General features: G+C 42.5%; 1 protein-coding gene across 12 annotated transcripts in view; it reads right to left on the minus strand.

Annotated features, from left to right (window-relative positions):
- Window positions 1-762: 762 nt before the first annotated feature.
- Window positions 763-15,977, minus strand: part of Cbx5 (chromobox 5) — a 50,726-nt gene continuing 35,511 nt past the window's right edge. For 9 of the 12 annotated variants that reach the window (NM_001437932.1, NM_001437931.1, NM_001437933.1 and 6 more), the window contains 3 exon segments: window positions 763-9,126; window positions 10,149-10,249; window positions 15,016-15,202. In NM_001437932.1, the coding sequence (NP_001424861.1) occupies window positions 8,976-9,126; window positions 10,149-10,249; window positions 15,016-15,202 (439 nt within the window). In that variant the 3' untranslated portion in view covers window positions 763-8,975. 12 annotated transcript variants of the gene reach the window in all.

Genomic DNA, 15,977 nt, shown 5'->3' on the forward strand with positions numbered 1-15,977 from the left:
CCTACAGATGTCTTCATAAGACTTACGAGATTAGACTGCAGAGACCCTATAATTCAGCAGCCAGAAAGGAAAACAAGAGAGAGGAATTGCAGACAAGCTGGTGGAAACCAGGACTTGGCTCCAGGGTCTGTCCATCTTCAGGTCTCATGCTGCAAGCTCCTGCCCAACCACACCAGGTTCAGGGCCACATTACCTCACTTTCCCCCCTGATCCAATTTCCTCTGCCATCCCATTTCTGGCCCACAGGTAGGGCACAGGTTTCTTTGGTACTTGCAAGTACAAAGAGGATACAGTTACAGTATAACCATTTTGAGCTTTGTAAGCCTTACACTTTCTTGATGTACTTTATTGGTGAAGAGCACCTGGTGGTCCTTTATTTTCCATACTGTCTATGGAGAGCTGGAAGAGCAGGGAAACCAAGAAGGCAAATAAACTGAACTCAGTTCAGGGTCATAGCAGGCACAGGCAGTGGCTTATTCCCCAGGGTTAGCGCCACCCTGTGGCTGTTTGTAGCAAGTCAGAACCAACAAATCCCCAAAGAAGGTAACAGCAGCCAGTTCTCTCTTCTCTTCTTTCACAAATACTTCAGAAATGGGATGGATGGATGGGTGGATGGGGTCAGCTCAGTGAGTGCTTGCTTAGCTTGCACAAGGTTTGATGCTCAGCACTGAAAGAAACAGGGAATGGCAGAAATGGCTGACACTTCGGGACCCAAATTTAAAAGGTTTATAGACCCAGCTCTTCAAACTACCACTCAAGATCCATATTTGAAAAGCAATCCTTTATTAGAACCAATACAAGAGTATGAAAAGAGGGAAAAGAGGGTGGAAGGGGAGAGAATGATGTCTGAATCGGATGTCAGTTATAGAAAGACATGTCTGTTTTTTTTTTCAAAACATTTACACTTAAAATGCAAACATACATGTATATAGATAGATAGACCACTTATCCTTTAAAGAAATCAAAAGCAGGCGAGTTTGGCTGAAATAGAACCAAGAAACACAACCAAAACTCCCCCACAAACCAAAAAGTCCACCGAGAATTCAAGACCTCACTTCCACTTAGACACCTGGCCACAAAGTGTGGTCTGCTTCCCACTCAGAATGGCACAGCAGAGACTGAGAAAATCCAGCCTCGAGGACCTCTGAAAGCCCTCTCCATGAGGAGGTGGGAACATGGCCAGCAGGCAGGGGTAAGGCAACTGCTGGCTACTACTTGGCAGGACATGAGACTGCTCCTTTCCCATCCTCCAGAGAACCCTCTAGGATCCCTGTTAGGAGTAGAGTCCACCTAACAGTACTGGAGTGTGTACCTCCAGGGAGCTAGGACTGTGTGCTTTTTCATGGTACCAATACAAGGTCAAGTAGGGGAAAGGAAACCTATCACGAAGAGCTTGGGGATGCCTTAGCCCTATACTGAAACACAGAGTAAGGCTTTTGAACCCTCAAGTGGGCAAACAAGTGTCCAAGATGTCCTCAGTGGGTCAGATGGTGGACACTGAAAAGAGGTGACAGATTCCACACACAGTGAACTGGAAGAAGCCTTGAGGACCAATGCTCAATTCTGAAATGTTACACCTATTTCTAGAAACAAAAAAACAAAAATCCAATACAGCTTTTTGGTGGGGGAAGGGAGAGCTATGTTGCTTGAACCATCTGGCTTCTATGAGAGGGCAGAGGCATAGAAGCATGAAGGGTTCAGTAGACTAACTGTCCTAGGATCAGTCTGGAAAATGAAAGCAACAATATAAATCCAAAATACCAAGTGTCACTTCCTTTCGAAGACAGTCAGAAGTGGTTATAAGTCCATGAGAATAGGACCTTAACTCCTGCAGAGAAAGACATGCGGTAGCATTCCTGCCTCAAGATTCCTAAACCAAGGCTCTTGAATTTCTAACAGTCTCTTTGTAATATAAGACACAGAACCCACAAGTGCCTTCCCTTACATTGTCCCAAGTTAGACTGGACGATCAAGACTCCAACATTCACAAAACACTGTTAACATCTGAACTAGCAGCTTTGATGAGGGGTAAAGGGTGGGGGGACAGAAACTCGCCAAGGTCACTAACTACTTCCAAACTTGGAAGTAGCTCAGTGAGGGCTAAAAGAGTCCGACTTAAGGTATCCTCCACAGGCAATCCTAAAGGGTTGATCAGCTCTGATCTGTAATGCCTCACAACACCCCATGAGGTAGGTCAGTATTATCACCCCATTTGACAGATGGGGAACTGAGGCATTGAAAGGAAAGACTTGCCCAAGGTCAGCCATTAAGACCAAGTAGGAGGTTAGCACAGAACTATGCACTAGAACATCTCACTTTCAGTCATTTCACTGCAGCCGGATGAGTCCAATCAACACACTGTTAATTGAGGGCTGCTGCTCACCTGGAGTAACCCAAGGCTGGACAAACCACCTTAGTGCCACTTTGAAAATTAAGTTGCATTTTTTAAACACTAAAACTCACTAAGAAGTGAAGGGTTAGCCAGGCAGTGATGGCGCACACGTTTGATCACAGTACTTGGGAGGCAGGGGCAGGCAGATCTTTGAGTTCGAGGCCAGTCTGGTCAACAGAGCAAGTTCCAGGACATCCATGGCTACACAGAGACCCCATCTTGGAAAACAAAACAAAACAAAACAAAAACAGAACAAAAAATAAACAAACAAACAAAAGACATTGATTCTCAGTCTTCTACTGGGTAATCCAGGTTCCCAAGGTCCAGAAAGCAGCATGGGCCTCCTAAGGTCAGCACTGAGCATCTGAGGGCTGCAGGGCACAGTGCAGACTCCTAAGCACAATTCCCTCTACTACTGCCTGGCACTCCTCCTGTGACAGCAACCGTTCCACAGCCTGACTCATCTCACCTAAAGGGGGTAGCATCTTTACAAACATCTTAAGGACATACTGATGCTTCTCCTACTACCAGAAAGGAAAACAGAAACAAAGATGTCTTCCCCATACCTTAGAATTCCAGTAGGAAATCATTTTGTGCCTATCTTAAAACTATTGGGGTTGGGGGCACTGCTAAGCTGGTTTAGGATCAAACCCTAATGCTAATGGAAACTGAAAAACACAGACTTGCATCTTGATCATGCTGTCACACAAGGAAACTATCTTTTTAGTTTTCAAAGAATTTCAAAGCAGGACACTGCCTTCCTCCCACAGCCTTCACAACAACCAGTATAGAACTCTATATACAAGCACTCAACAGATGATATGATGTTCACTAGGGACACTCTACGACTTTAATATATATGTTTATATCCCGCTGATCTGATTAGAATGAATAGATCCATATGATAAAAAAATTCAAGGCTGGTGTTTCAGCAATGTCAGCTTAGGTTCAGTCTGTCTGGAAACTTCCCTAACAAACAAAACACTCTGAGCTAGGAATACAGTTCAGTGGTAGAGCACTTGTCTAAAATGTACAAGGCCCTGAGTTCAATTCTCTCCTACCCACCCACACAAACACAAATGCATGTACCCCTCATAATCCCAGTGCTCAAGGCTGAAGCTGGAGGGCTGTAAGCACTAGGGTCAGCCTGGGTTACTTAAAAAAAAAAAAAAAAAAAGGCTCTTTAAAATTAGCAATCTGGGCTTGGACCAACTGTTAGGGTCACAGTTGCCAACACCAAGAACATTACCAAAAAAAGATGATAAAAAGTTCATTGCATTCAATTTGGCCTAATTTCTTGCTAATAGTTTCCTATTAGATTTTCCGATTAATACTGATGGCTCTTACCTAGGCTGTGATAATTAGGTTTTGATCTATTGTGACATTAATGATCACAATCAGTTGACTTTGAAATTGTCTTTAATTAATGACTCCTTCCTTGTCAGCTTTTGCCTCCAGTGCAGGCAGGCTCTGCCCTTCCTCCACCACTGTGTTTTAACTCCTTCTCTCACTGACCTCAGAGACAAACAGCATTGGTGGACCACTTTTTCCCATAAAACAAGACTTTAAAACATATTTCTGACAGGAGCAATAAGAGATGATGTTAGGTGAAATGAGGGCCAAGAGGAAAGACAAGGGAATAAACTGTCACTGAACAGGAGAGACCCCATTTTAGACAATGACCAAAATCAAGCTTGATGCTCAAGTGGTAATGACAGAAGTAACTAAGAAAAATAAGACGAGGTAGATGAAAATTCAAAATATTCAGCACAAGCAAAAAACAAACAAGAAACTTCACATTTTAACCTTCTAGAGCAGTTAGTTGAATTTCTGGGAATTCTGACTTCTAAAGTCAGTCAATTACATCTTCGTCTTGGGCTCTCAGGAGTCAGAATAAGAACCTGAAAAACAGACCTTTCCTTCTCTGAGAAGGGTGTCACGCACAATGAGGAGCCAGAGCACATTATTCCTGTGGAAGGTTTTGATATAAGTGACACAGGAGCTGCTTACTCCCTGGCACTGAGACCCACGTGATCCAAAGGTAGCTCATTCCTAAGCTTTGTTCTAAGGAAGTCTTGTCATTAGATGGTATGTTTTGGGCTTTAAAGCCAGACTAATGTTGATTTCTCCAAAAGGGTGAGAAATTGAACAGTGTGAGCAACTTGCTAAAACGCCCACAAAGAAGAAATATACACCAGCACAGGCAATACTAACACAGTCATGAATGCTTGGCAGTCTAAACAAGACAGTTCTCACGCTCATTCATCTGCACTCTTGGTAACGAAACGAAAGCCTTTCTAGCTTTATTTCCTGCAATGCTGCCCATGGCCAGTTAACTCAGTTCATCCAAGACCACAGTCTTTCCCACAGATGAAGCAGTTAATGGCACCCTCCTACTGCAGATTTACCTTACCCCCCCCCTCCTACTGCAGATTTACCTTACCCCCCCCTCCTACTGCAGATTTACCTTACCCCCCCCCCCCGTGGAAACCCAGGGCTTCATGGATTCCTCACCAGCACTCAACCACTTAACTAACTGCCCACTAAAGACTCACCTTTTTGTATACCTGATGCTGTCCCAGACCAGTAATTTATATACATGTGCAGTATTCATTATCCAAAACTATACTGATCAACTCATCCCACACCACTATCAAAGTTCTCTAGCGAGTTCCTGAGCCAAAACTGTTTGTTGAATGAAAACAATATTGATGTATGCTAAAGTTGTAGAAATGTGAACAACACAATGTGTAAAATTGAGGATGGATCACCCAGTTCACCTGTTTTTGCACAAAGCTAGCAAAACGTGAGCACTAGAGGGTGAAGCCAGCAAGAAACAGTCAGGACTAAACAGAAAAGGGGGGGGGGAAGAAATTCAACTTTAGAAAGATGTTTTGAAGGGTGGGAGATGGCTCAGCAGTTAAGAGCACTGACTACTCTTCCAGATCTGATTCTCAACACCCACATAGTGGCTCACTCCTATCTAAGAGGATATGAGACCCTCTTCTGTCTCCTAGGGAACCAGGCATGCATATGGTGCATATACATGCAGGCAGAAATCACATATATATATAACTTAAAAAAAATCGAAATGTAAATAAGAAATACTCAAGTTAATAAAGAAAAAAAAAGGCATTTTGAGCCAGGCATAGTGGCATACAACTGATACATAAAGATCCTAAGTTCAAGGCCAATCTGGGTACTCTTTTCCTATTTTTCCTTTCACAACAAGATCTATGTAGGTGTGGCTGGCCTAGAACTCACTATATAGTCCAGGCAGGCCTCCGATTAAGATTTATCTACTTCTGCCTCCTAAAGACTGGAAATAAAGGTGTATTACACTGTACCTGGCTAGCACAGATAACTCCATATAGAAGGAGCTAAGAGCCAGATATGGTGGCACATACCTATAATCCTAGAGACTGGGAAGAGGCAGGAGATCAAGAATTCAACTTAGGGGGTTGGGGATTTAGCTCAGTGGTAGAGCGCTTGCCTAGCAAGCGCAAGGCCCTGGGTTCGGTCCCCAGCTTCGGAAAAAAGAAAAAGAAAAAGAAAAAAAGAAAAAAAGAATTCAACTTAGCAGGGCTGGAGGATGGCTCAGTGGTTAAGAGCACTGACTGCTCTTCCAGAGGTCCTGAGTTCAAATCCCAGCAACCACATGGTGGCTCACAACCATCTGTAATGTGATCCGATGCCTTCTTCTGGTGTGTCTGAAGACAGCAACAACATAGTCACATAAGTTTAAAAAAAAAAAAAAAGAATTCAACTTGGTTATACAACCAAGGTTAGCTTGGTATCAGTGACTTAAAGTCCTTAGAGCAACAAAAACAGGTGAATTTGGTGATCCATCAACTGTATGGCAGGGGAGGAAAGGGGGCAGACAAAAATGGCACAGCAGTTGCCCGGCTGTCCACGCTGGTCCTAGGTTCAATTTCCAGTACCACAAAATTAGTTCTGGAGAGGGTTAACACAGGAGAATATAGTCAGTGTTTAGGAGTATTTCTTTCACCTTTGGCCATGAACTCTTTAGAGCGAAGATAGAAGATAACTCTAGGAAACACTTTTGTCCACAGCTGCAATTCTCCAGCAGAATCAAGCTACTTGGCACAACACAGGCTGGAGGCACAAATGGGTGTCTGGCTTCTTCATACTGAGAGCTGAAGAGAATACTGGAATCCCGGTTCCCTATTTCTATATATAACCAGGAAACTTACTAAGAGGAAAACAAGGGGTTGGGGATTTAGCTCAGTGGTAGAGCACTTGCCTAGCAAGCGCAAGGCCCTGGGTTCGGTCCCCAGCTGGGGGGGGGGGGGGGGGGGGAGACACGGACAAGAGAGTTTTGGTAATAATTAACAGAAAACCAATACTCCATGAACTTTTGAGAGGGAAAAACATTGTAAAGAGCATTAAAACCAGCAGGCCACTCCTTCCCTTCATTTTTTGCATTACAAGGCATTAAATCCTCAAACTGTATACTCAGTCCTTCCACTGCCAGTTTACAGCCCACTGCTGCTGAGTGCTCAGCAGGCTGTCCTTCCCTCCAGCTGCTAATCAGAGACTAAGATCCTCAGGAACTGGGCCACTTCTGGGCTACCTTCATCTGCCCTAATTACTAGTCTAGGTTGCGTGAAGGACACATCTGCTCTCTAACCACCTGCATTTCATCAAGTTAAGCAGACAATGGTCACTTATCCAGCCTTTGAGCTTGCCTCTACCATCTTCAGAGAATGAACTACGGAGAGGTAAGGGTTAGGTGCTCTTCCCCTACCACAGTACCATTCACAGGTTCTTCCTGGCTGTCCTGTCAACTGTGCAGTATAATTGTTGACATAATTTATTCAAGAACACAGAGCTCAGTGGCAGCTGAGCAGAGAAGTGATGCTAGCAAACACTGAATGGGTCTAGGACGTGCACACACTTGGGTCATCTGTGGACCAGAGCACTCCACTCCTTCCCCTCATTACCATGAACGATCTAGAAATGGGTGGCTGCTCAGATAGCTATGCTTTAAAAACCGAAAGGAACAACAAAAACAGCCTCAGTAGTTGATAAAGTCTAGAATTAAGGCTATCTCAGCGTTTACTCCTTTTCCTCAGCTTTTGAGCTGGGTCAAGAGTGCTCAGCTCCTGGGGCTGGGGATTTAGCTCAGTGGTAGAGCGCTTACCTAGGAAGCGCAAGGCCCTGGGTTCGGTCCCCAGCTCCGGGGGGGGGGGGGAAGAGTGCTCAGCTCCAAACCCTGTTATTTCCTTACATTTAGTCCTGATTCTCAGTCTCCTCAACTATATAAGAAGAAAGGAATGAAGAGAAGATGGACATTTTCAGGGGACAAAAAGAACAGAACAGGAGCAGAAATAATAGCAAAGTAAGAGTAAATCAAAAAGGAGTAGTTTGTTGTGGGAGAAGGTTGTGTCAAAAAGCTAATGTCAAGACCTGTTGGTTTCTGAGGCGATGGTCTTCCATGAAAATAGTTTTTAAAATAAGCTACAACTAAAAGTCTGAGGATGGAGAGGGCAGGAACATTAATCCTCTAGGGACTTAGTGGTAAAGTTAAAGAGTATCTATCACTGCTGTGAGGATTTAGAAACTGATGACACTGTGGCTAATGGTTCCTTTCTAACAATTCCCAACTTAAAATAACGGCACGGAAGGGAATGTGTGGATCTGCTGATTCCTCTTTGGTACAGGAATGCTTTGGGAGGCCATAAAAGTTGGCAGGGTGCTTGGCACAAGCAAGCACCAGGCAGTCCCTACACCTACATAAATAGAGTCTAGGAATGAGGGTGAAGGAAAGAACACATGCACACCATGTGATACCAAAGACAACCGCATCCAGCCCCGTCCTGTTATCGTCCTGCACTACAGCTTACAGACCCCACAGTTAATCCTGTCATTTAATAACAAACTGATACACTTTACAGAAGCAGAATCAGGGATTGAAAGTAACGAAGCCAAAAGAGTGTGAGGGCTAAACAGTGTAAAGTCTCAAGCCCTCAAGAGAACTGAGTTGTTATGGGAGGGTAGGTGAGAATAGTCAGGAGTGGCCCAGAAGACCACACCAGGGACCCTGTATTCTCCTGGCAGAGCTAAGTGAGATTAAAAAATACACAACATGTAGGCTGCTGCTATTAGCTTTCTAAAAGCTGGACAACATCCTTTCTATGCCAGTATGTCAAAACAAAGGCCAGCTGGTCATCAATATATTCTAATTAACAACCAAGAAACTGAAGTCATCGTCATTATAATAAAATTCCCCAAAGCAACCAACCCCAAAGATCACGACTCTAAGGTGATTAAAAGTTACAGGGAACAGAAGGAAAAGATCAGGATGAAAGAGAACACTATGGGAACCACACAGCATGTGAAGGATGTAATGCCTGACTTTCACAGAGCTACACTTAGGAGTCAGACCATCAGTTATATTACAAGGGAACCAATACCAACATCTCTCCCGTGGAGCACAGTGATTGATAAGCACATCATTTTTATGGATATGTTTAGGATGGAAAGGGACGGGAGAAGCGAGAGGAGGCAGGAAGGTGAAGGTATTATATACAAAGAGAAATGACAGAGACTGCCTCCTCCTTTAGCTCTTTGCGCTTTCTTTTTCTTTGTTTTCCGCATCCTCTGGATACGCATGCCACGTCAGTCTCTCTTCATAAAATGCTATCACAATTTGTGGACATTTCACATTAGCTTCTTTTGCAAGGACCAGGTCAGCTTCATCTGTGTCTTTCCTGGAAAGAAAGGGTACAAGACTTAGAAGGAGACATGAGACTGAGACAGTCTGTCAGTGTCAATGCCTGAGGTTAGCTGGTTTGATATCGAAGTAGAAAAGGCTCTTTACAGGGCTGGAGATATAGCTCAGAGGTGGAGTCTCTGTATTTGACCTTTAGCATCAAAAAATAAACAAAAAATAAAGAGCTGAAGAAATGGCTGTTCTTGCAGAGGACCTGGGCTCAGTTCCTAGCACCTACATGGTACCACAGGACTGCCTGTAATGCCAGTTCCAGGGGATCCAACACCCTCTTCTAGCCTCTGCAGGCACTGCACACATGGTACACACACACAACATATATATATGGAGGCAAAACACATACACGTAGAAAAAAAATTAAATAGGCAATAAATCTTAAAAGAAAAAGGAAAGGGAGGAAAGGAAAGAGAAGAAAGGAAAAGGCCAGTCAGATATGTGAGTACATGCCTATAACTCTGTAACTCCAGGCCTAGGGAGATGGGGACAGGAGAATGAGTTCAATGTCCTGCACTACATAGTAAGTTCAAGGACACCTTGAGCTACATGAGACCTTGTCAAGAAAGGAGGAAGGGAGGATGGGGAAGTATTCCACTTTCTTCTGTAAGTCACTTTCTCTAATAAAGTAATTTGTGCTTTATTTCTTTATTTAGCATTCAGTTTGATGTCTTTTGTTGAAATTAATTTCTCTTTTAGACATCATTTGGTGACCCTGATCCTCAATGATGTAGGAAGTTTTACTTAGCTCTTACCCCATAGTCATAGGCTAATGATCTCACGGTAAATGATTCAGTTCTATACAGAATTTAGGTAGTAGTAATACTTTTTTTTAATCCAAATATGATTACTATAACACAACAATACCAAAGTTTGAGAATGTCACAAATTTATTCTGAACCATAAATTCCCACTTAATACTGACACTATGGATTAAATTTAGGAATTCTCAATTTCACACTCTTTCTTCATAGCAAAAACACAACTGTGAAGCACAATTCCTCTTACCATTTCATTAAGAACATTAAGTCTCCACAGGAATCTGTCGCCCCAATGATCTTTTCTGGTTCCAGTCCTCTCTCAAAGCCCCGAGCGATATCATTGCTTTGCTATAAATAGAATAGGAGAGATTGGAGCTTGCAGAGATCAAGGAAAAACAAAACAAAACAAAACACCTGTTTTTCTGAGCTACAAATCATAGCCTTTGTTAATATCATCTGTTATCATTTGTCATCAGTTCAGAAAATCCTTGCAACTCAAGAAATCAGAGGCAGCAATGTTATGAGATATTTTTGCAATAGATGTAGTCATCTTCCCTGGTATTCCTTGTAAATGATTAAGGGGGGACCCCCCACAAGTCTTTAGCACCCCAGGAGTCTCAGGAGAATCACCTGGGTACTCCACCCCTCTAAGCTACTCAATCTCTTCAGCACTGCGAGCAGACCCTCCCTCTACTGTGACTTCTCAGACAGCAAACAAGCTCACTTTCACTCTCAACTTCAGATGCTTTCTCGACAATAGCCTTTTAGACTTTTAATTTATCTTAACAGTGGCCAACAGTTTTAATATTTCACAGTCATTTATATTGTAAAACAGAGGTTCAAAGATCACCAACACTAACTTGCATATAACCTGAGAAAGGAGCCTCTGGCCTGCTCAGACTCGCTACTCACATTAATTGGGACTGGTCTGAGACTGCAAACAACTGAACTGACCTCATGAGAGGAGCACAAGGCCTGCTTTAGTCTCTGGCTGATCCAGGTGTGATGACAACAGTCAGAACAAAAAAGTCTAATTTTATACATATTTTTTTCTAAAATTTACAAGAGATAATACAAGCTCACTCATCACAAAGAAAACTTAAGATTTACCATAGGAACCAAATCCCAACCCTCTCTGATCATGACTTGCCTTTGAGCTACAAAAGCAGGCCAGTTAGACAGCTCAGTGGGCAAAAAGGCTTGTAGCCAAGCCCAACAACCTGAGTTCGATCCCTAGGACTCACAGGGTGCACAGGGAGTATCAACTCCCACATATTCCCTGACCCATACCCCTCAAAACAATGAGCAAATACAAAACACACAAACAAATGATTCTGAAATAGATACACAAAAGTCTGCACGGTCCTGGTGGTCCTCAAAGATACCAGAACCCCAAAAGGAAGGAAATCGTAGCCAAGGATCAGTGGGAAGACACTGGCTCTTTAAGACACAACCTCTTTGGGGCATTTAAGGGGAATTGGTTCCCAGATGCAAACACAGCTGCTCACAGCTGGAATGCTGGCACAGTGACTAAGTCATACATCATCTCTGGCAGCTGGAAAGAGTCTGCTACATAGGGAGGGAAATAGAAAAAGAATGTTCAAGCTGCTGAAAGGAGCTGAGGCAAGGAAAACACTAAAATCATCACAGGTAGTAATCTTAAATCAGGCATAAAACCGACTAAGAAATTTCTTCTGCAGTGGTCTAAAAAAAGGCAATCTCCCCATACCTTGAAAACACACAACTACTATGATCATGCCAGCTGTCTACCTGACAGCAGCCAGTATTGCTGAGAATGCTATCAAAGGCCCCAGACAAACATTATGATGTAAAGGGTGTCTGGAGGTTGTTTTCAAGGTCAGCAGCTCCAGAACCTAGACACGAAGCCCTCTGAAGTGGCCGGGGACTCAAATCAAAGCCAGATTACTGCCTTTAAAAGAACAAGACCTTAAGTTGAAGAAATGTTTACTATCTTTCACAATACATAGTTAAAAGTCTTTGATTATTATTTGCTACTTTAACTAGAAATGAACCAAATGACAAAAGTCAGAACACAAAGGGTTAAAAAAAGGTGATACCACCAAGCCCAAAGTTCCAACTTCAATTCCAAGACCAACCTGGTAGAAGAAGGCTACTGTCTTTTTCAAGTTGTTCTCTACCATCCACCCATGTGCAGTCCACACATGCTTAACACATGCGAAATAATAAAATGTACTAAAATATATAAATGAAATTTAAAAAGGGCACAGACAGAGTGAGACCAGCAAGGTCTACACAGTGAGTTTCAGGCCAGCCAAGGTTCATGCATTGTTTGAGACCCCATCTCATACAAACAAACAAACCCCAAAACAAAAAACAAGTCCTCAGAAAATGAAAAGTATTCTTCCCTTAAGTTCCTCATCAATACAGTTTATTATAGTCAGAATATGGCATAGGTTGCAGCCGGTGCTGGCCCTGGCCTTTAATCCCAGTGCTCAAAAGGCAGATGCAAGAGAATCTCTGTGAATCAGACATCAGCCAGGTCTACATAGCCAGCTCCAGGGCAGCCATTACTACACAGAGACCTTGTCTTAGTAAACAAACAAACAAACAAACAAACAAAGAAGTTGTAAAATTAAAATAACAAGAGAAAGAGGTCAGGGACAGCCCCCATAGAGGCCAAGAATTACACACAACCTTTATAAAACCCCAATGCTTCAGTTTACCCACAGAAACTCTCATTTAACTGATGTGAGGTTCACCTTGGTTACTAGAGGCATAGTCACAGTTTTGAGAAAAGTGTACAAAAATGGGCATCTAACTTTAGCATAGATAAACAGGGATGCTATATGAACTAATACTTGTATTTTATTAAATATTAAGCACATAGGTTTCATAACCCTGAAATAAATGGCAAGAGGGAAAGCTGGAGATGTAGAATGTTTGTGTAACATATACATTTGGCAAAGATGAGACAGAAAAAAAAGGGACAATGTGGTGTTTATACACCCTCAATCTAAAAATCAGGTAAAAGCAACTGAATCAAACCAAACTTCATAATTACTTTCCAAACTAAAGAATAAACACACAAAAGATGAAAATTATTTTCTTTTTAGGTTATACAGCTAGAATAAAATTAGTGAAAGTAGCCAGGTATGGTGCTATTTAGGCACATGCCTAAAATCCCACCGTTCAGGAGCCGATGGCAGAAGTGGAAGTTCCAGGCTAGCCAGAAATACATTGTGAGTTCAGGGTCAGACAAGTCGGTTATAAAGCATGACCTCTGGCTCCAAACAACAGAGAGGCTGGGCTCCTTAGTTCAGTTGGCAGAGTTCTCTTTCTAATATGCAACAAGTCCTGAGTTCAATCCCTAGCACAGCATAAAACAATACCACAGGCCTACCATCTCAGTACTTGGGAGGTTGAGGTAGGAGTACAAGAAGTTCAAAGTAATCCTCAGCCATACTCGAAATGTGAGGCCAGACTTAAGACACAGGACACTGTCTCAAATATCAACAACAGAAACAACAACAAAAGAAAAAACAAACAAAAAGCTAAGAGAAAAGATAAATGTTATGGATGTAAAGACAGACAGACTCCTGAGGTTCATTAGCCAGCAAACCTTCATGAATCAATGAACTCAAGAAAGACATCTGACTTTGATCTCTGGTCGTCACATACATATGAATATGTATATATGTGTACTCATGTGCATATAACAAGTATGCAAACTATACACATATCACACACACAAAAATGATTAAAAAAGTGTTATTGGAACAGAAGACAAGATAGAAAGAAGCAGTAAGCATTTCATGTTTTTTTTTTAATGTTAGTTAGTATTGTGTGTTCTGGTGGGCAGATGCATGCAGGAGTTAAAGGTCAACTTAAGGAGTCAGTTTGTTTGTTTGTTTTTTTCCTTTTCTTTTTTTTCGGAGCTGGGGATCGAACCCACTGAGCCAAATCCCCAACCCCTAAGGAGTCAGTTTTATCCTACAATATGAGGGATCGGATTTGAACTCAGGTTTTCAGGCTTGGCAACAGGCAACTTTACTCCTGAGCCAATTCCTTAGCAACTTTTCTGTAGGTTGATGTCATTATGCAGGTGAGGGCTGGCAAGTTAGATCAAGGCCATGACTGGACAGTAAAAGAATAAGGCTACAAAGTGTCTGTAGGGAGAGGAGGAGGAAGAGGAGGAGGAGGAGGAGAATCAAGATGGAGACTGAGAAGGATGACCCAGATCTAGGTGGTCTTGAATTGCCAACGTAGCCGGGATAGATTTCTGTAGACAAATTTATCTTAACCAGGTGGGCAGTTTATATCCTTATCAGTTGGTTTTAAGTTTATTGTGTGGATGTACTGTCCATTGAGCATTCAACATATAAATCTGGTTGTTGGGTTACAATTTGTTGAGTCTTGATATTACCGGGTAGCTGGGACTAGAGTTCCCGGCTGGCCAGGGTGACTAGCAATGGGAACAGAGACCGCTAGGGCCAGAAGATAGACAGCTGGGCTAAGGTGGCGTGGTGCCTCACGGAAGGCAGCTACCGCTGAGATAAACTAAGGTTGGTTCTATATGGCCCTACAGTGCCAGAACTAACGCCAGGGAGCCACTGCCTGGGTCCAAGAGTACCAGGGGCCAACCGTGGAGCAGTGACGCGAGGGAACCAGTCATGTCCCTTTTAATTATACCACAACACTTTTCTTTCTTTAAAAAGAAGAAAATCAGAAGTGTCTTCCTCTTGACTCACTGGCTAGAGAGCTTGCTCCTCTTCTAGAGGTCCTAAGTTTGGTTTCCAGCACTCACTTTAGGGAGTTCACAACTATCTGTAACTCTACCTGCAGGGAATCCAACACCCTCTGGCCTCCTCAGGCACCCACACAAGACACACATTCACACACGTTTCTACTCATGGAAGGGACAGAGTGGGTTGCACTTCATATTAATTTTCACACTTAAATACAATTAGTACTACTAGTTCTCACTCAGCCAGAAGGGGTCACTGTAGCTAATCAACACACTTCCCTGCAAGCTTTTGTTCAACAATATACCAGAAGGTTCATCCTTAGAAAATAACTAAGCCCCTGTTTGCACAACAGTAGCAGGTGGACAGTGGCAGGAGTGGGAAGCTCACCTCTCTCTTTTTTTTGGATTTAATATCATCAGCACTGTTGGAAAAACTGGATTTCCTCTTGTTTCCTTCTGACTTCTCCCTAGGCTTGTTGTTCTCTCCCTCCTTCATCTTCTTGTACTTTTTCATAAACTCAGAAATTAGTTCAGGACAATCCAAGTTCTTCTCAGGTTCCCAAGTGTTGTGCTCCCTGGACAACAACAATAAAGACAGAAAGAAAAGACTTAGAGATAAGGATAATGCCCTATTTTTATCCACTTTCTATCTCTGCAGAACTTAAGACTGGCGAGAGTATACAAACTACATCTTCAGCTATTTTCATTGCTAACGCTTGTTTTAAAGAGGACATGAAAAGAAAGGACAGGGAATCTATTAGGGATTTAACAAGCGGCGTCAAGTGTGGTTCAGTGGTAAGGTAATGCCATTGGGTCCACCTCCAGCTCTGCGGAGAAAAAGAAATCCGACACCTGATCCTCAATTTCACTGAAGAGACATGGGGAAAGTATGTTCACGAAGTCATGTAAGAATTGTTAGAGCATTAGTATTTTTTTCAGGACTGGGGATCAAACCCCAAAGGAGGATATTATGTCTGCTTCACCACCCAGCTATAGCCATATAGCAACATGTTAATAGCCAAAACCCCCAAACAAACCTGAATGCTCACCAGCTGATGAATGGATGAACAAAAATGTGGTGCATAATGGTGTATAATGGAATAGTATTAAGTAATAAAAAGAAACAAAATAAAACTTGAGGAAAATCTCAAAAACAGTATACTGAGTTTATGCTTTCTTTCTGATTCCATTTCTCTGACAAACCCTGACAAGATATATTTTAGACTAAGGAAATGTTCTGTAATGGACATCTGGGAACAAACCACACCAATCTCTGAGTTCAAAGCTAGTCTGGTCTACCGGAGAAACCCTGTCTCAAAAAACAAAACAACGAAACAAGAAACATCAAAT

This window comes from Rattus norvegicus, chromosome 7 (assembly GCF_021556685.1).
Source record: "Rattus norvegicus strain SHRSP/BbbUtx chromosome 7, alternate assembly SHRSP_T2T, whole genome shotgun sequence".
Taxonomy (NCBI): Eukaryota; Metazoa; Chordata; class Mammalia; order Rodentia; family Muridae; genus Rattus; species Rattus norvegicus.